The sequence below is a fragment of the Narcine bancroftii genome, chromosome 1 (genome assembly GCF_036971445.1).
Source record: "Narcine bancroftii isolate sNarBan1 chromosome 1, sNarBan1.hap1, whole genome shotgun sequence".
NCBI lineage: Eukaryota > Metazoa > Chordata > Chondrichthyes > Torpediniformes > Narcinidae > Narcine > Narcine bancroftii.
The window spans coordinates 256392644-256413766 of NC_091469.1; the positions used below are offsets into that span (position 1 = coordinate 256392644).

Sequence of the window (21123 nt, forward strand, 5' to 3'; positions counted from 1 at the left end):
CGTACATTTTGCAACCAGCGCACAAAGGAAATTAATATGCGCACAAAAGGTGAGATACCTATGTAGTTCAAAGTATAGAATAAAATCTTAACCAAATACGTTACTTCTAGGTCTTGCTCTGGCTGTCACCGACTGAGACTCGCCAGCGTCTGTCCTCAGTGCACAGCCAGATGACGCAGATGCCTCACATCCCATTTCATTTTGTGGAGAGAGCCGCGTCTCAGTGCTTGGAGCCCAGTTCCATCTGATCACTCGGTTGCAGCCCATCTTCTGCTTCGTCACTTCCTTTCACGGGTCGAAACATCCTGGCCATGAAATGGCATCCTGAGTGTCTGCTCTCCCACTCACGAGTGCCCTTGGGCCCCCAACTGCTTCTCCGTGACTCACATTCCACGACAGGATGAGACCATGCTTGCTGTAAATGAGTTGGAACACATCTCTCAATCCCAGCTCTCCTTGTGGGAAGGGTTTGTTTCTAAGGAATGGATGGCACTCATTTGCAGAAGAGCCGACAAAAGAATCTATCCAAACCAACACAGGAGGGAATATTTCACAAGATATTGTCCAAAATGAATCAATGGTGCTTGTAGGACCTGCTGTCTCCTTTTTACCCTTATAACCACAATATAGTTTGTTGCGTTTCAGAATTTCCTGACCAGTCATGGATGTGATTGATTGAGAGAGTGCACGTGCGTGTGCGAGAGAGAGTGAGTACGCGTGGGAGTGAGAGAGTGGGCGCGTGGGAGTGAGAGAGTGGGCGCGTGGGAGTGAGAGAGTGGGCGCGTGGGAGTGAGAGAGTGGGCGCGTGGGAGTGAGAGAGAGAGAGAGAGAGAGAGTGTGGGTGTGAGAGAGTGTGGGTGTGAGAGAGTGAGTGTGGGTGTGAGAGAGAGTGTGGGTGTGAGAGAGAGTGTGGGTGTGAGAGAGAGGGTGCGTGTGTGTGAGAGAGTGCGTGAGAGAGAGAGCGTGAGAGAGAGAGAGCGTGAGAGAGTGAGTGCGTGAGAGAGAGAGTGCGTGAGAGAGAGGGCGTGAGAGAGAGGGCGTGAGAGAGAGGGCGTGAGAGAGAGAGCGTGAGAGAGAGGGCGTGAGAGAGAGAGGGCGTGAGAGAGAGAGGGCGTGAGAGAGAGAGGGCGTGAGAGAGTGCGTGAGAGAGAGAGTGCGTGAGAGAGAGTGCGTGAGAGAGAGAGTGCGTGAGAGAGAGTGCGTGAGAGAGAGTGCGTGAGAGAGTGCGTGAGAGAGTGCGTAAGAGAGTGCGTGCGTGAGAAAATTAGAGTGCGTGAGAGAGTGCGTGTATGTGTGAGAATGAGAGTGCGTGAGAGAGTGCGTGTGTGTGTGAGAATGAGAGTGCGTGTGTGTGAGAGAATGAGAGTGCATGTGCGTGAGAGAGCGTGCGTGTGAGAGAGAGTGTGTGAGAGAGTGTGTGTGAGAGTGTGTGTGTGGGAGAGAGTGTGTGCGTGGGAGAGAGTGTGTGCGTGGGAGAGAGTGTGCATGGGAGAGAGTGTGTGAGAGAGGGTGTGTGAGAGAGGGTGTGTGAGAGAGGGTGTGTGAGAGAGGGTGTGTGAGAGAGTTCATGTATGTGAGAGAGAGTGTGTGAGAGAGGTTGTATGAGAGAGGGTGTGTGAGAGAGTGTGTATGAAAGTGCATGTGAGAGTGTGTGTGAGAGAGAGTGTATGCGAGGGAGAGAGTGTGTGCGTGGGAGAGAGTGTGTGCGTGGGAGAGAGTGTGTGTGTGGGAGAGTGTGTGTGTGGGAGAGAGTGTGTGTGTGGGAGAGAATGTGAGTGTGGGAGAGTGTGTGAGGGAGAGTGTGTGTTAGAGAGAGTGTGTGTGAGAGTGTGTGTGTGGGAGAGAGTGTGAGTGTGGGAGAGAGTGTGAGTGTGGGAGAGTGTGTGAGGGAGAGTGTGTGTTAGAGAGAGTGTGTGTGAGAGTGTGTGTGAGAGTGTGTGTGTGAGAGTGTGTGTGTGTGAGAGTGTGTGGGAGAGAATGTGTGTGTGGGAGAGAGTGTGTGTGTGGGAGAGAGTGTGTGTGGGAAAGAGTGTGTGTGGGAGAGAGTGTGAGTGTGGGAGAGAGTGTGAGTGTGGGAGAGTGTGTCTGAGAGTGTGTGTGAGAGTGTGTGGGAGAGAATGTGTGTGTGGGAGAGAGTGTGTGTGGGAGAGTGTGTTTGAGAGAGTGCGATTGAGAGAGTGTGTTTGAGAGAGTGTGTGTGAGAGTGTGTGTGAGAGTGTGTGAGAGTGTGTGGGAGAGAATGTGTGTGTGAGAGAGTGTGAGTGTGGGAGAGAGTGTGAGTGTGGGAGAGTGTGTGAGGGAGAGTGTGTGTTAGAGAGTGTGAGAGAGTGTGTGGGAGAGAATGTGTGTGTGGGAGAGTGTGTGTGTGGAAAAGAGTGTGTGTGTGGGAGAGAGTGTGTGGGAGAGTGTGTGAGAGAGTGTGTGAGAGATTGTGAGAGATTGTGTGAGAGATTGTGTGAGAGAGTGTTTGAGAGTGTGAGAGAGTAAGTGTGAGAGAGTGTGTGAGAGATTGTGAGAGATTGTGTGAGAGATTGTGTGAGAGAGTGTTTGAGAGTAAGTGTGAGAGTGTGTGTGAGAGAGTGTGTGTGAGTGTGTGTGTGAGGGAGAGAGTGTGTGTGGGAGAGAGTGTGTGTGTGAGAGAGTGTGTTTGAGAGAGTGTGTTTGAGAGAGTGCGTTTGAGAGAGTGTGTTTGAGAGAGTGTGAGAGTGTGTGTGAGAGTGTGTGTGAGAGTGTGTAGGAGTGTGTGGGAGAGAATGTGTGTGTGGGAGAGAGTGTGTGTGAGAGAGAGTGTGAGTGTGGGAGAGAGTGTGAGTGTGGGAGAGTGTGTGTGTGGGAGAGAGTGTGTGTGTGGGAGAGAATGTGAGTGTGGGAGAGTGTGTGAGGGAGAGTGTGTGTTAGAGAGAGTGTGTGTGAGAGTGTGTGTGTGGGAGAGAGTGTGAGTGTGGGAGAGAGTGTGAGTGTGGGAGAGTGTGTGAGGGAGAGTGTGTGTTAGAGAGAGTGTGTGTGAGAGTGTGTGTGAGAGTGTGTGTGTGAGAGTGTGTGTGTGTGAGAGTGTGTGGGAGAGAATGTGTGTGTGGGAGAGAGTGTGTGTGTGGGAGAGAGTGTGTGTGGGAAAGAGTGTGTGTGGGAGAGAGTGTGAGTGTGGGAGAGAGTGTGAGTGTGGGAGAGTGTGTCTGAGAGTGTGTGTGAGAGTGTGTGGGAGAGAATGTGTGTGTGGGAGAGAGTGTGTGTGGGAGAGTGTGTTTGAGAGAGTGCGATTGAGAGAGTGTGTTTGAGAGAGTGTGTGTGAGAGTGTGTGTGAGAGTGTGTGAGAGTGTGTGGGAGAGAATGTGTGTGTGAGAGAGTGTGAGTGTGGGAGAGAGTGTGAGTGTGGGAGAGTGTGTGAGGGAGAGTGTGTGTTAGAGAGTGTGAGAGAGTGTGTGGGAGAGAATGTGTGTGTGGGAGAGTGTGTGTGTGGAAAAGAGTGTGTGTGTGGGAGAGAGTGTGTGGGAGAGTGTGTGAGAGAGTGTGTGAGAGATTGTGAGAGATTGTGTGAGAGATTGTGTGAGAGAGTGTTTGAGAGTGTGAGAGAGTAAGTGTGAGAGAGTGTGTGAGAGATTGTGAGAGATTGTGTGAGAGATTGTGTGAGAGAGTGTTTGAGAGTAAGTGTGAGAGTGTGTGTGAGAGAGTGTGTGTGAGTGTGTGTGTGAGGGAGAGAGTGTGTGTGGGAGAGAGTGTGTGTGTGAGAGAGTGTGTTTGAGAGAGTGTGTTTGAGAGAGTGCATTTGAGAGAGTGTGTTTGAGAGAGTGTGAGAGTGTGTGTGAGAGTGTGTGTGAGAGTGTGTAGGAGTGTGTGGGAGAGAATGTGTGTGTGGGAGAGAGTGTGTGTGAGAGAGAGTGTGAGTGTGGGAGAGAGTGTGAGTGTGGGAGAGTGTGTGAGGGAGAGTGTGTGTGTGGAAAAGAGTGTGTGTGTGGGAGAGAGTGTGTGTGGGAGAGTGTGTGAGAGAGTGTGTGAGAGATTGTGAGAGATTGTGTGAGAGAATGTTTGAGAGTGTGAGAGAGTAAGTGTGAGAGTGTGTGTGTGAGGGAGAGAGTGTGTTTGGGAGAGAGTGTGTGTGTGTGTGTGGGAGAGAGTGTGTGTGTGGGAGAGAGTGTGAGTGTGGGAGAGAGTGTGTGAGAGAGAGTGTGTGTGAGAGAGAGTGTGTGTGAGAGTGTGTGAGAGTGTGTGTGAGAGTGTGTGTGTGAGAGTGTGTGGGAGAGAATGTGTGTGTGGGAGAGAGTGTGTGTGTGGGAGAGAGTGTGTGTGGGAGAGAGTGTGTGTGAGAGAGTGTGTTTGAGAGAGTGTGTTTGAGAGAGTGCATTTGAGAGAGTGTGTTTGAGAGAGTGTGAGAGAGTGTGTGTGAGAGTGTGTGAGAGTGTGTGGGAGAGAATGTGTGTGTGGGAGAGAGTGTGTGTGAGAGAGAGTGTGAGTGTGGGAGAGAGTGTGAGTGTGGGAGAGTGTGTGAGGGAGAGTGTGTGTGTGGAAAAGAGTGTGTGTGTGGGAGAGAGTGTGTGTGGGAGAGTGTGTGAGAGAGTGTGTGAGAGATTGTGAAAGATTGTGTGAGAGATTGTGTGAGAGAGTGTTTGAGAGTGTGAGAGAGTAAGTGTGAGAGTGTGTGTGTGAGGGAGAGAGTGTGTTTGGGAGAGAGTGTGTGTGTGTGTGGGAGAAAGTGTGCGTGTGGGAGAGAGTGTGAGTGTGGGAGAGAGTGTGTGAGAGAGAGTGTGTGTGAGAGAGAGTGTGAGAGAGTGTGTGAGAGAGTGTGTGTGAGAGAGTGTGTGAGAGAGAGGGTGCGTGAGAGAGTTCATGTATGTGAGAGAGTGTCTGAGAGAGGGTGTATGAGAGAGGGTGTATGAGAGAGTGTGTATGAGAGTGCATGTGAGAGTGTGTGTGAGAGAGAGTGTGTGCGTGGGAGAGAGTGTGTGCGTGGGAGAGAGTGTGTGCGTGGGAGAGAGTGTGTGTGTGGGAGAGTGTGTGTGTGGGAGAGAGTGTGTGTGGCAGAGAGTGTTAGAGAGAGTGTGTGTGAGAGTGTGTGTGTGTGGGAGAGAGTGTGTGTGTGGGAGAGAGTGTGAGTGTGGGAGAGAGTGTGAGTGTGGGAGAGAGTGTGAGTGTGGGAGAGAGTGTGAGTGTGGGAGAGTGTGTGAGGGAGAGTGTGTGTTAGAGAGAGTGTGTGTGAGAGTGTGTGAGAGTGTGTGTGAGAGTGTTTGTGAGAGAGTGTGTGGGAGAGAATGTGTGTGTGGGAGAGAGTGTGTGTGGGAAAGAGTGTGTGTGGGAGAGAGTGTGAGTGTGGGAGAGAGTGTGAGTGTGGGAGAGTGTGTTTGAGAGTGTGTGTGAGAGTGTGTGGGAGAGAATGTGTGTGTGGGAGAGAGTGTGTGTGGGAGAGATTATGAGTGTGGGAGAGTGTGTGAGGCAGAGTGTGCATTAGAGAGAGTGTGAGAGTGTGTGTGAGAGTGTGTGTGTGAGAGTGTGTGTGAGAGTGTGTGTGAGAGTGTATGAGTGAGTGCGTGTGAGAGAGTGTGTGTGAGAGAGTGTGAGAGAGAGAGTGTGAGAGAGTGTGTGAGAGAGTGTGTGAGAGATTGTGTGAGAGATTGTGTGAGAGAGTGTTTGAGAGTAAGTGTGAGAGTGTGTGTGAGAAAGTGTGTGTGAGTGTATGTGTGAGGGAGAGAGTGTGTGTGGGAGAGAGTGTGTGTGTGAGAGAGTGTGTTTGAGAGAGTGTGTTTGAGAGAGTGTGTTTGAGAAAGTGTGTTTGAGAGAGTGTGAGAGAGTGTGTGTGAGAGTGTGTGAGAGTGTGTGGGAGAGAATGTGTGTGTGGGAGAGAGTGTGTGTGAGAGAGAGTGTGAGTGTGGGAGAGAGTGTGAGTGTGGGAGAGTGTGTGAGGGAGAGTGTGTGTTAGAGAGTGTGAGAGAGTGTGTGGGAGAGAATGTGTGTGTGGGAGAGTGTGTGTGTGGAAAAGAGTGTGTGTGTGGGAGAGAGTGTGTGTGTGAGAGTGTGTGAGAGAGTGTGTGAGAGATTGTGAGAGATTGTGTGAGAGATTGTGTGAGAGAGTGTTTGAGAGTGTGAGAGAGTAAGTGTGAGAGTGTGTGTGAGGAAGAGAGTGTGTTTGGGAGAGAGTGTGTGTGAGAGAGTGTGTGTGAGAGAGTGTGTGAGAGTGTGTGTGTGAGAGTGTGTGAGAGAGAGTGTGTGAGGGAGAGTGTGTGTGAGAGATTGCGTGTGAGAAAGTGCATGTGTGAGAGTGTGTGTGAGAGTGAGTGTGTGTGAGAGAGAGTGTGCGTGTGAGAGAGTGTGTGAGAAAGTGTGCGTGAGAGTGCGTGTGAGTGTGTGTGTGAGAGTGCATGTGTATGATAGTGCATGTGTATGTGAGAGTGCATGTGAGAGAGTGTGTGTGTGAGACAAAGCGTGTGTTAGAGTGTGTGTGTGATAGAGAGTGTGTGTGTGAGGGACAGTGTTTGTGTGTGTGAGTGAGAGAGAGAGAGAATGATTGTGTGTGTATACACACATGTGCAGGCCTGTTCCTGTGAAGTCTGTCCATCATTGTGTTTGAATACTGGATCATAATTACATACAAAATGAATGACTGTACATCATTCTTATCAAAAGTGCGTTAAGTTTAAGTGTGTGGTTGATGGGAGGGGCATGGACTCAGGATTAAATAGCCTATTCCATGTTGTGTGACTCTTGAATTCCATGAGTGCAGACACTCTGGGAGAGCAGCAGACCAGTGAAGGGCACCAGAAACAGGGAAAGCACCGCCCCTCCCCCCTCCATCCCACTGAGAAGGAGAAGCAGTGGAGAGGACCTACAGTACAGTGAATATGGTGGTGGACCAGCAAGAGGCTCAGTGGCTGCAGGCAACTTGTGGTCGAGGAACCATCCAGGCTGCTGGAGACTCCCTCATAGGAATGAGGTATCGGACTGGAATTCAAGAGGATGCTGAGTGCAAGGAGAGTTCCTGATGGGCCTTAGGTGCTGGAGGCTTCCTGATGTTATGTGAGGTTTGGATCTGGAACTCGAATTTCTGATGGACCAATCTGGAGTCTTTGCAGCTGGCAGAGGCTGAGAGAGCATGGATATGGGAGGGGAATCCATGGTTCTAAAGGAATGCTAAATCTTGAATCTAATGTGGATAAGCACAAAATAGACCAGATTTCACATTTAGTTGCTCTTCTGGTTACCAGGCATGAACTTTGAGTGATGCAGTGGATTAACTCAGTGTTCCAAGAAGAGGGCAGGCCATACCACATTTGGTCATGTGTAATGAGTCAGACTTAGTTAATAATCTAACAGAGGAACATTTGCCCAATAGTGATCACAATAGGTTCAAACTCACTGTTACATTTCAAATGAAGAACACTTAATTACTAAAGGCCCTTTCAGATAGGGCAAAAGTCCAAATGTAAAGGCAGAGAACTTCCATCAAAACGTATAACCACGTTGCTCTCTGAATGTGTGAAGGCCATCTCCGAGCCGCATAATCCAACCTCTCTCGGAGAGGGATAATCGGCAGAGCGCAGCCCTCTGCTGATCGATCTGAATGTACAGCCGCGCTAAGTGGCTGTTTAGAGGCAGGCTGATGATGCCATCAGCCCGCGACCCATCTCCCCACTCATCCCTCTCCCTCCAAGTCAGGGGTAGCAGGCAGCGGGGCAGCAGTATTTGTCAGTGGGAGCCGGTGGGGCAGTGGTAACTGTCAACAGGGTCCAGCAGGGACTGTTGGGGGGCAGCTAATGTGGGCTGGGACAGCCACTGGGCCCCTTCGGCCTTCAGGGCCACTCTCTGTGGCTCAAAATGAGGCAGAGCAATGGCCGTCTTCCCTACCCATAATTCCACAGGCAGCTAGAACCACTCTGTGGTTCCCAGATGGGTAGGGAAGACGGCCATTGCTCTGCTACGTTTTTATGATGGGTGGCACTATGGCACCAATTGCCCTCGCCTCCATCAGATCTGAAAGGCACTACAAGGTGCCTCTGGATATGAATGGGATGCTGGAGCAGCCTTTTAGGGCTGCTGTCTGAAAGGTAAGTTCTTAGTTTTCCATCCGCTCCTGTAGCCGCCTTCAAGGCAGAGGCCTGACATGAAATGGCTGTAGAATTTGGTCAAGTTGGCTTTCAAAAAAAGAGTCTGACAGTGGCAAACTGATCTCAATTATTGGTGTAAATTGCAGGCGTACATAATGGCTTAATACAGGGCTAGAATGTACCTTCTAAGGGACAAATAAATAACAAAGGCAGGCAAAAGAGTTGAGAGTTAACCTAAAACTAAAGGACAGAATGTACAAAAGGGCATAACGTAGATTGGGCAGGTTCAGATATAAAGGACCAAAAGAAAGAGCTGTCAACGACAGAGATTGAGGAAACTGTGAAGGGTTGTGCAGAAAATAGTTACAACTGCATCTTAAAAAGGGTAATTATTCATTTACAGGATGTGTACAAAGCTGTCAAGGCCAGCATTTATTGCTCATCTCCAATTGCCCTTGAGAAGGCAGCGATGACCCAGTATTTTGAACTGTTGCAGCCCTGGTGAAGGTAATCGCACAGTGCTGTTGGGGAGGAAGTTCAAGGATTTGGATTTAGTGACAACGAGTGAACTAATTCCAAGGCTGGAGGTTGTGCGATTTGGAGGGAAACCCATGGGTGGAGGCTGGCGTTCCATCTGGCTATCCTCATCATTCTTGTTGGGAGCAACCATAGCTTCATTGTGACTATTGGAGTAGCCGGAGGAGGGGGTGTCACTGTAGTGTATTTTGTGAATGGTGTCCCTTGTAGCCATTGGGCAAAACTGTTGGAGAGAATGAATGTTCAGGGTAGTTGATGGGATGCTTTGTGATAGTGTTGAAGTTTTTGAGTGCTGGTGAAGCTTTATTATCCAGTCAATTGTGGCTTCAATATAGTTGAAAGGATTTCCAAAGAGAGGGTGTCTTTCGCTGCAGGATAGCCAACCTCTGACCTGTGCTTGCGTGGCTAGTCCAGCTGAGTTTCTGTTCAATGATGGTCTTGGTGATCATTATCAAAGTTGGTGATCAGACTTTGTTGGAAATCACCTGGGACTTGCACACCACAAATGGGCGACATGGTTAGCACCACATCTTTACAACCCCAATGATTGGGACTGAACCAGGGTTCAAATCCCACGCTGTAAGGAGTTTATATGTGCTTCCGGTGTCTGCGTGGGGTTTCCCCGGGGGCTCCAGTTTCCTTCCACTGTTCAGAAACATACTGGGGGTGTAGGTTAATTGGGTGTGAATCAGGTCACATAGACTCATGGGCCATGCAGTATGTCTAAATTTAAAAAAAAATTAAAATAAACCTAACTATCCTTTAAAGTTGTGAAGGTCTTGCTGCATGCAGGCATGGACTGCTTCATTTATTCAGAAACTATGAATGGAACAGAACCTTTTTATCTGGTGATTCTGCAGCTCTATTTCTGACCATATGCTGGAATTCAGCTCTTCAGATTGGGTTTGGACAAGGCATGGATCCGTGGTCCCAGGGAGACCCAGACTGAGCACACATGAGCAGACCATTGGTTAAAAACCACATAAGAGCATTATTGGCAATGCCTTCCATCCTTTTTCAGGTGAATCAAAGTGGAGGAATTGGGCAGTAATGAGTTTGAATCAGACATTCTATATTTTATGAACAAGACATGCCAGGGCGATTGCTCACATTATTGGGTAGATGCCAACATTATTTGGTTAGAAGCAAGGCTAAATTCAGGAGAGCAGATCACCAGTACTTTTGCTGAGATGCTGTTTGGTCCCAGAGACTTTGTTGTATTCAGCATTATCAGTCATTGTTAATATTGTGTGGAGTGGATAGAATTGGCCGATGACTGGTTTCTGGTAGATATCTCTGGGATAGCTGAAATGGATCATCCATTAGGTTCTCCTGATTGAACAAGGTAGCAAATGTTTCAGCACTGACTACAGCATTGACATGCTGGGAGCGGTCATTGTTGAGAATGGAGATGTTGGCACCTATACAATATTGCACAGTTGGCATAGGTGGCACAGTTGGCACAATACCTTTACAGCGCCAGCGATTGGGACTGGGGTTCCAATCCTGCACTGTCTGTAAGGAGTTTGTACATTCTCCCTGTGTCTGCATGGGTTTCCTCCCACTATTCAAAAATATATTGGGCGTTCTTTTAAAAAGAATGTACCGGGGGTGTAGGTTAATGGGATGTAAATTGGGCAGCACGGACTTGAGGGGTGAAATGTCTACATGTCTAATTTTTTTTTAAATTTAAATTTTAAAATGTAAGTTTAAAAAATGACCACTAAATACAGAAAAAAACCTGTTATCTATTTAATTGTCCCTCAATACAAAACAGGATGTGATGTGAGCTTTGATCAGATCCTTTGGCTGAGCAATCACTAAGCTAATGTGGATTGCATACTGCTTTTGTCATTTAGTATGCACAGGATCCAGTTTTTCAGTATCACCAGTTAGGCAATCATTTATATGTATTTCCAGTACTGCTCCAGTCATGGCCTTCTGCAATCTTCAATGGACGAGAATTGAACTGCTGACTTGATTGCAATGGTTGAGTGAGGGATAAGTTTGGCCATCAGGTTACAGTCTGTGATACCCATTGCTAGTGTGATGCCCAGGTTTTCACTGCTGGATATGGCCCGAATCGGTCTCATTAAAAGTACAACTAGCAGCACATAACACAGTGGAGGAAGTTTTTTTAAAGTGTGAAGATGGCACTTTGTGTTCACAAGATTGCAGTGATCACTCATACCACTGATGTCACAGACAGATGAATCCTCGACCTTTACATTGGTAAGGGCATCGAGGTAATAACACAAGTAAAAGTGGTACTCACTTTTTCTCAGCCTTCCTATTAGAGAAGGCTCAACAGATATCTTACCAAATGAGTCAAGGATTGACTCAGAAAGTTAACACAAGCAAGAGCATGGTTAGAAAAACTAAAGGCGTTATATCTCAAGAACATTGTTTTGTTTGTTCTTCTAAAGCTATCTCAATTCAAGAAATATGCACATGGATGAAAAATTGTCAATGGAACTTTGTTATTTAAGAGAGATAAAAACAGGAAGCTACATGTGTATTGGACCAACAGCATGAGTGGGAAACTATTGGATTCGGATTCAATAATTAAGGGCAGACTCCCTAAGAAAGAAGAAATTTGAACAAGTTATCAAGAATGAACATGTTCTTGTAACGGATTTGTTGGTGTAGTGGCTGGCAGTTGGAAGAAGTAATTAAAATAGTAGATTCAAAAACCTTTTTTAATGTTTACATGAATTTCCAGGGCATAGGAATAAATAGGTGCCCATCCTTGTGTTAGCCTGAGAGATCTATTCAATTTGTCCCCTTGCCTGTTCTTTATTCATAACTCTGTTAATTTTCTCTCATCAGGTAAAAGTTCTCTATTGAATCTGGTGTCACTCTCTTGTCAAACAGTACATTCCAGGTCAGAAAGGTTTGTTGTGTAAAGTTTCTTCACAGCTTCCCTTGTTTACTGGCTTTGATAAAAATGTCTACTCCATCTACTTCTCTAAAAACAACTGAAATGTTCAAATATCTTCTAGATGTGTCTAGCTTCAGAAGAAAAATCCCATTATCGTTACCTAAATAAAGTATTGGCATAATCAATCCTCACCACAGGGTGTTCTCATCAGCTTGTGAACCATCAGAGGTAACAACTGCCCACAATAACATTGAAGTACTCCTTTTATCCAACATCTGCTTATTAGACTTAGATAGTTTCTCTCCCACAATAATCACACTTAATCTTACTCTTAAGTCCCTTTCACACTTGCATGTGGTCCCAGGAATTCTTTTCTTTGGCTTGGCTTCGCGGACGAAGATTTATGGAGGGGGTAAAAAGTCCACGTCAGCTGCAGGCTCGTTTGTGGCTGACAAGTCCGATGCGGGACAGGCAGACACGATTGCAGCGGTTGCAAGGGAAAATTGGTTGGTTGGGGTTGGGTGTTGGGTTTTTCCTCCTTTGCCTTTTGTCAGTGAGGTGGGCTCTGCGGTCTTCTTCAAAGGAGGTTGCTGCCCGCCAAACTGTGAGGCGCCAAGATGCACGGTTTGAGGCGTTATCAGCCCACTGGCGGTGGTCAATGTGGCAGGCACCAAGAGATTTCTTTAGGCAGTCCTTGTACCTTTTCTTTGGTGCACCTCTGTCACGGTGGCCAGTGGAGAGCTCGCCATATAACACGATCTTGGGAAGGCGATGGTCCTCCATTCTGGAGACGTGACCCATCCAGCGCAGCTGGATCTTCAGCAGCGTGGACTCGATGCTGTCGACCTCTGCCATCTCGAGTACTTCGACGTTAGGGGTGTAAGCGCTCCAATGGATGTTGAGGATGATGCGGAGACAACGCTGGTGGAAGCGTTCTAGGAGCCGTAGGTGGTGCCGGTAGAGGACCCATGATTCGGAGCCGAACAGGAGTGTGGGTATGACAACGGCTCTGTATACGCTTATCTTTGTGAGGTTTTTCAGTTGGTTGTTTTTCCAGACTCTTTTGTGTAGTCTTCCAAAGGCGCTATTTGCCTTGGCGAGTCTGTTGTCTATCTCATTGTCGATCCTTGCATCTGATGAAATGGTGCATGTGGTCCCAGGAATTAATGGCCAATAAAAGGGTGAAAGCAAAATCTTCTCAATGCCAGCATGAGATGACATCATCTCACGCTGGGGATTGACAGCCTCGACCCCCTAGTACAATCCCTGGTGTCTGAAGACGCAGGCATTGCAATCAGGCAAGTGTAGAACGGGCAATAATATTTTGGGATAGAAATGACCCAAGTTTTTGCGTGAGTGCAGGAACGTGAAGGAAGAAAAGATTAAAATGAAGGTACAAACTTTGCTATGGGCAAATCGCAGTGGGACAGACAGAGGAAATAAATAGCAATAGTGGACAATTTTTAAACAGAGTGGGGAAAAAGCAAGGGCAGACCTGACTTCTCAGAATGTCGGTCAGCAGAGAAACCCCTCCATGAGTGCTCTGTGCATGCATCTGTGCATACAGCCCTTTCTCTGCCACTTGGCATTCTGGAAGGGCAGGTCCACCACTGCCTTTTTCTCCATGAAATTTATACATTGTACGCAATAGTGCTACCAACTTTCCGACGCTGTTTAAATATTGATCGCCATTTATTGCTAGGACTTTCCCACAGTCCTTTATAAAGGTTTATATAGGTCAGCACAACAGGGGCTGAAAGGCTCATACTGTGCTGTACATAAAGCTTAATTATGCTATAATTAGGCATGATTAATTTTCTTTGAATACAAGATCATAATACATTGATCAGGATTTAGGACAGGTCCACCATCACTCGATGCATCATGTCGTCGCCAGTAGAAGGTAGAACCGTCCTAACCCTGGGGATGGCTCCTTGCAAGTGTGAATGTGTGCAGTGTCCCAGTTAGGAGTGGTCAAGTGTGAACAACAAAAATGCCATTCCTATTCTGGGACACTGAATGGCCCGATTTAAAGGGATGCAAGTTTAAAAGTGGCTTTAGACTCCAACAGCTTAATTACCTCATCAGTCCATACTGATAACATCCTTTCCTTCTTCTTACCTTGACTTCTACTTACAACCCAATTCACATGGGCCTTATCCATTACAATTCTCTTCCTGTTCTGAACCATGCAATGCCTGTGTCGGTCTGGTGCGAGGAAGAGACAAACGAGATGTGCTCCACACCAGGGTCATGCCCAGCGCGGATTGCCACACTGACCACCGGCTTGTTCGCTGCAAGCTCAACCTTCACTTCAAGCCAAAGTTCAAGAACAATGGAGCCCCCAGAAAGAGGTTCAATGTTGGACACTTGCAGTCAGACGTAGTGAGAGGTAACTTCCATGTAATTCTTAATTACATGACTTACAGATAAATCTTTCAACACCTAGTTCAGAATTATGGGCCTCAGTATGAACTAGCTTGCTTCTTTGGCCAAAATGTTCAAAGCCTGCAGATGAAATCTTTCTGCAGGTCTGAGGTTTCCAACAGTATCCCCTCTCTAGAGGGATGAAGACATGATACTAACTGCAAAAAAAGTAAAATATTGAGGCTGCTGGAATTTTTTCAAATTTCATTAGAAGTTGAAAACACCTGAAAGACTCAACAGGTGGGAATCCAAGATGGCAGTAGAGGGGTGGTAGTAGGATTTCAGAGCTCCCTGGAGAATAAAGCATAAAAGACAGAAAAAATAAGGAGAGGAAAAGTCAATTAAAAATGGGAAAGAAGGTAAAGAGAGTGATTCCAGAAAGAATCGAGAAAATGAAGAGCGGGAAGGACTCACCCCATGGTCGGGAAGGAGAAGACAACTGCAGGCCTTCCCAGAGACCGATGACAACTGCAGTGTTGGGATCACAACATCGTGACCCCTATCGGGATGAGAATTCACTCAAAGTGGTGAATAAGGGCAGCCCTAGTGGGAGGTCGGTAGAGAGCTGCATGAGATGGCGAGAGAGCTGTCTGGCACAGACAGCGAGGAGGCCCAGGGACAAAGAAACCGTCCTGGGACAGCAGCGGCAGCGGGAAAAGAAATGCTACAGGCCCAAAGGAAATTAAGAGACTCTTCACCCCAGGGGGCAAAAGGAGGCAGAGTTCAGAGAAGCATCAGGAGTCCGAGGCATCGAGCTTGGAAGGAGACAGGAGTTGAGAGGCCAGAGATGCGTCGGAACCAGAGGGGTGGAAGAAAGGCCAGGAGACTTGATGTCAGAGAGTGAGAAGGAAGAGGAAGACAGAGAAGAGGAGGAATAACACGGGGGGGGGGGGGGCGGGGGAAGAGAAGGACATTGAACAGAGAAGAACAGAAAATAAAGGATGCCCTCTACCAGGGAAAATAATGGTGGCCATTGGCAAGATAAAAAGAGTATTAAAAATGCTGGTGTCAGGCCAGGGGGTGATTAAAGAGAGATTAGATAAATTGACAGAAATAATGACAAGAAGGGAGGACAGGATGGCTAAAAGGGAGAATGAAATGGATGTGTGGGTGAAGTAAAAGAGAGAATGTAGGAAAAGATAGGTTTGTTGGAGAATTACAACAGGAGGAATAACGTTAAGATTGTGGGGGTGAAGGAGGGTTTGGAAGGGAGAGATTCAGTGAGGTCCTTGAAAAATGGATCCCAAAAGTGCTGGGGATGGAAAAAATTGGGGATGATTTAGAAATAGAAGGAGCCCACCCTGGGTCCAAACCAAACCAACAACCTGCTCTGTCCAGGTAAAATTCTTTCACTACCAGAAGAGAGAGCGAATTTTACAGACAGCGGCTTTGGGAACTAAAGAAAGAGGGGGTCTGGTGATATATGAAGGAGTTACTATACTCTTTTACCAAGACATTAGTGCAGAGCTATTAAGGCGCAAGAGAGAATTTAATCTAGTTAAAAAAAATCTAAGACAGAAAGGGATTGAGTATACACTCCTTCACCCAACAACTCTGAAGGTAACAAAAGCAGGAGGGGAGAAAAAGTTGTTTTTTTTTTTAAACAGACCCTTGGGAGGCAATGGTCTATGCAAAAAACCCTAGCACCATCTTGGGATTGATTAAAAATAAGGGGAAAAAAGGGAATCAATGGAAGGACCGATTGTATATACTGTAAGTGCCATGAATATAGAGGGGAATGTTTATATTGTGTTTATTGTTTAAATATGACTGTTCAAGTTAAATGAAGAATTAATATGGGGAGCTCAAAGAAAGAGGAGATGGAATAGCATAAGAGATAGATAGGTACAATATGCACTCTCCAAAATAGTGGGGGAGTTGGCACCAATATCTTGGTTATTGGCGCCGGGAAGGGAAAGAGTAAACTCGGGTGGAGAAGAGGGGGTTACTTGAAGGTTTTTTTTGATAAATTGTTGATTTTAGGTTTTTTTTTTAAAAAAGCTTAATTAGGTTTGGTTTGGAGTGCAGTCATCTGCATCAGAGTTCAAGGGCAGATAAACAGGACGGAAGATGTGTATCAGGGGATAAGAAGGAAGGGGAGGAAAATGATGGAAGGGCTCTGGACTAATGGATAAGACAATTAAATTTCTTTCTAAGCTTCAATATGAATGGGATGAATGAAACAATAAAAAAAGTCTTGGCACACCTTAAAAAATTCAGGGAGACAGTGTTTTTACAGGGGTGTGGCTATCCTGATAGGGAAGAATGTTCTAGTGGTGGTCAAGGGTATGGTTGATCTAGCCAGGAGATTTGTGATGATGCATTATCAAACATACTCTGAATCATGGACACATGTATAAATTGTTCATCATCAAAATATATTCAAGATATATTCTTGAAGGTAAGAGGGGTGCGGAAATGTCTTGACTGGAGAGGATTTCAATTTTCATCTGGATCCAATCAGCAAAGAAAATAACAAAGAGCTGAATTTAATAAATGTCTAGAGAAGGCAGAATCCTTGAGAGAGGGATTATTCCTTTTATTCGAGACAATACAATTTCTATACTAGAATTGATTTATTTTTGGCATCAGCCCAATTGGAGGGTAGGATAATAGTGACAGAGTACATAACTCGACTACTGTCTGACCATTCACTCTTGATTCTGACCATTATAATGCCAGATAAGCAGGCCATGGCATATAGGAGGTTCCTTAACTCGTTGCTGTTGGGAAAACTGGAATTTTGTAGCTTTGTTAGAGCTCAGATAGAATTGATCTGTGCAACAAACTGACCCTCTACTGGCAATAACTTCCTAATATAGGACACTGATGGCTTATTTCAGGGGCCAGATAATTGGATATACCAAAGGAATCAAAAAGGGACATACGAAAAAGATTAACATCTTGGAACAGGAAATAGCCCAATTGGAAAAAGATGATCAAAGATCGGGTTCAGAAGAAAAGTACAGAAATTTAATAAATATAAAGCTCAAATAATACAATACAAATATACAAGACAGAAAAGTGGATCTTAAGATCTAGACAACAATATTAATATTACGCAAAGGAATATGGAAATGTAGAGTTGCATGCCCCGGAGAAAACTCATGTACAACTAAAGGAGGAAATGTGACACATTCATTATATTGTGGCAACCTTACTTGAAACATATAGGTACACAGATGTAATTCACCCCTTTGGAATAAAGGAAATGATACAATCCGTCCCAGCAGGGTAATGATTGGGATCTAAGAACTGGGACATGGAGCAGATGATGGGATCTTATTTTTTTTTTGTCCCTTACCCCTTTTTATTTAAGTACCTGGGATTTTCTCAGTTTTTTGCAGGGGTTGTTGACTTCAGCGGTATTTGTATAATTTATATAACTTTATTCTCTGTTGTATTGGGGGATGGGGGGGGGGGTGCAGGGGAAAATGGACTATGTTATGCACAAGTGTTGTAAAGTGTAGTGTTGCTTGAATGAGTCTTTGAAAATCAAAGATAAAATATTCTAAAAAAAAACTCAACAGGTTAGGAAGTAGGTCTGATAATCAGCTTGGGATGTGAAGCTGGTGACGTTGACTCAGCTGTGAACTTAATGAGTGGCAAAGACTGCACAAGATGCTAAATGGCTATTCCAGCTTATGATCTACAAAATTGGCAACTTGGTTCATATCATTTACTTCTAAAAATGAATTGGTTGTGGGGCAGTGAAGAGCAAAATGAAGCATTGAATTAATGGAAATTTATTTTTATAACTAAATAGATCTTTGGAAATCAAACAATTAAAGACCACCATTCTACTAAGTCTACAGCTGTCTATTGTACCATGGATCTCCTGAACAGCAAGTTGCGGCTTTCTAATTTAAGGGACACAAGTCAGAAATTGTATTAGGGCTGTCTCATACAACCAGCATGAGCTGCAAGATTTTTACTGTGACTTGTGTTTCACTGGGAACCACAAGATAAGTATTAGTAAGTGAGGCTCTAGAAAGGATAAGGAGATTATAAAAATAACATGTCTTTTTCTCAAGCCTTTCCTAAAAGCCAAATCCAATTACAATCTTAAGCCCTTAGAGTGCTTTAAACTCTCATCCTTTCCTTTAACATTACTGGTCCAGTTCCTTCTAAAGTACTGTTTCTGCCAGACGACAGGTTACAGAATTGCTCATTGGACCATCAGCACACATTGTGTCAAGGCTGAGCTTGCTTCTTTTGCGGTTTATGCTTTTACACAGCTTGGCGAGTCCCTCGGTTATATTCAACTGCAGTAAAGAATAACAAGACTTTGCAGACTGAGGCATTATAAGAAAGACCAACACCAACACTGTTACCACACATCAGGAAGTAACTGCTGAGTGCAAGGAAGGATATTTTTATCTATTCTCAAAGTGGGTGTGTTTCTAGATATTACTCATACACTGGAGCCTTGAAAATGCACCGTGCAGTCTTTTTATCACTCTTGATGCAAATACATGTTTGCTCTGGTCCTTAAGAAGGCAGATCCACCAATCAAGCCAATGTAGTACATGTCATAGAGTAAGGGTCACAGAGTTTTACAGCACAGAAATAGCCCATGCCATCCAAGTTGTCTAAGCTTGCTTGTGTTTTGCCCATATCCCTCTTAACCTTTGCTGCACATGTAATTAGCCAAATCCTTTTAATTGAATAAATATTTTGTTTTCTTTCCAAGCCTGCTACAATTAAAATATTTAAACCATGTAGTCAAGATGCGTGGATATCTTGAGAGATCATTACTGAACAGAATGGGTGTCTCGTGTAAACCAGCAGTCACCCAACTTCTGTGAAGATCAACTCTAACTGTATGTCCTTCCCTTTCATGAGATACTCACTCCATTGTCTTGATTTTTTGTAATTGGTAGTTTGGTTCATGTTATTCACTTAAAAAAAAACTTTTAAAAAGTGGTTCTAATTTTCCTGACTCTGCTTTCGACATTTGGTTTTGCACAAGCCTCCAACCTATGGGGAACTAATTTTATCTGATTTTTGACCTGGCTTGAAGACCGACATTTGCACATTAGCCATTCAATTCTGCTTTTCAATTTACTGTTTACACAGCCTGCTTGCTTCAACCTTCTCAAGCATACATACCGTATATTTTCATTGAGTGAGTACAGTTCATTATCTTGCAAGCTTCCTCCTTGGAACACTTTGATTACTGCTTTATGAACACTGAGCAGAGAACAAAAGAAAAGGATCATTAAATAAAAGAATGCAAAAATATTGCATTGTCATAAAGCTTCAGCATTGTTTCTCAACCCTGCCATGACCCCTATACAGCCCACAAGCATCCATTTCCCTTTGTAAAGGTTAAAACCTTGTGTTTTGATTCTTAATTTTGTGCCCGTCTCTTTAAGAGAACTATTGTTTGTAGTGTTACCGTAGTGACTATGATGTAATATGTCATAATATCCACCCAGACTAACAGGTTGCTCATTATTCTTCCAGATGTGAAGGAAGTGTGAGCATGAGAATTAAAAAAAAAAATTTTGTATCTCTTTAAAGTTTATGCATCTCGATACATCTTTTAGATCTTCATTACACAGCTAAATACTTTGTTATTCATCGTTATGAAAGTCTCAAATATGAAGCTATGCAAAATGTTTATCCATTTTATCAACAAATTAAACTACATAAAGCAACAGCCACAGAGTTGATTATTGATTAAAGAGATTAAAATTCAGAATATCGTAGCTCACACTTTGGAAAATGATACTTTGAAATTATGATATATTAGAATAAGGAAAGTGTCGTCTATACCCTTGTTGAACAATCTTCAGATGAACAGTTAACAACTGGAAACGTAAACTCTTTTCTTCTCTCTTCAGATGTTGACTGATCTGCTAAGTATTTGTATATTTCTGTTTTTATTTCCTACTCTACTAAGCTTTTTGTAAAACTGCAGTGCTTTTTTCTCAGACATGATGTTCATGTTATAAACTATTGCAGGGATTTCAACTGAGCACCTGTATTAAATGGCCACTCTTTTATCTTCAAAGGTCTGTATTTCCAAATGAGGCTGGAGGATGTGAGTCATTCTGATCTCTGGTCCCAGGTTTCCAACTCTCTTACATTCTCCATTACCAATGTGAGAGGCATTTTATCACCAACAACCTGGTTTGTTTATGCTTCTTAGAAACCTTCCTTGGATTTGGGCATCACTGGCAAGGCCAAGATTACTTGCCCATTCCTAGATATTCTTCTTCACTTTAATGCCACTAGATGGGTTCCTGGACCACTTCAGAGAACACTTAACAGTTATCCAGACTGGTATTGAAACAGAATAACTGGAACAACAGGTTTCCATTCCTAAAAGTGAACAATAATTCGACAAAACCTTTGGTGCCCCTGCTGTCGTTGGCAGTGATTTAGTATAGACTCTGTCCCAAATATATCATGAAAATTACAGCCTATTGGGTGTCATGTTATCAAATATAGCACAGAAACAGCCCCTTTCGCCCACTAAACTCACTCTAATTCATTTACACCATTCCTACACTAATTCCATTTAATTCCCTCCACATTCCCAAAACCTCACCCAGATTCTGCCTCTTACAGAAATATTCGGGGCATTTACAATGGCAAGTTAACCTACCAACCCACACGCATCAGGGATGTGGGAGGAAACTGGAGGAGACACACACAGTCACAGGGAAAATGTACAAACTCCATGCATGCAACACTGGGAGGACAGCATTGAACCCAAGTCACTGGAGCCATGAAGTGGCAGCTCTACTAAACTGTTCTACCGAGCCACCCACAGTGTTGACAACTCTGTTCATTGCTTGTCCCTGCTGATATGGAGTCCTGAATCTTTCACTGCCCACTGAGGTTTCTTCAACATGAGATTTAAAGAGAGCTGATTCCTCCAGTTTTAGAGGAAGAAACTTTTTCCTCGGGCAGGATCAGAGGATAAGGTAATTAGGAAAATGTTTAACCCAGAGAACAAGGACAAGATTTCTTAAACAGTTTAGAAATCTAGCGTGGTATTAGGTGATGGAAGGTGGATTCTTGGTAGAGATTCCGCCAGAAGGACTTCCTCAGTGATAATATACTTAAGGATGTCAGCTGGGCTTGTTTGACCTCTACTGCTGTACAGCACACTGTGTTTAACAGAGGCCTGGTGAACCAACCCTTTGGCTGGAACACTTTATTCAGAAATAGAAAGTTCACAGTAGGTAAGAATAAAAGTAAATGATGGAGGTGGAGGAGCTTAAAATAGAATTG

The 21123-nt window shown here is 44.8% G+C and overlaps 1 protein-coding gene across 5 annotated transcripts in view; it reads right to left on the reverse strand.

Moving 5' to 3' along the window:
• Window positions 1-21123, reverse strand: part of LOC138741764 (proline-rich protein 5-like) — a 162767-nt gene that overhangs the window by 59274 nt on the left and 82370 nt on the right. For all 5 annotated transcript variants that reach the window (XM_069896054.1, XM_069896058.1, XM_069896072.1 and 2 more), the window contains one exon: window positions 18988-19068. In XM_069896054.1, the coding sequence (XP_069752155.1) occupies window positions 18988-19068 (81 nt within the window). The remainder of the gene's footprint in view (window positions 1-18987; window positions 19069-21123) is intronic.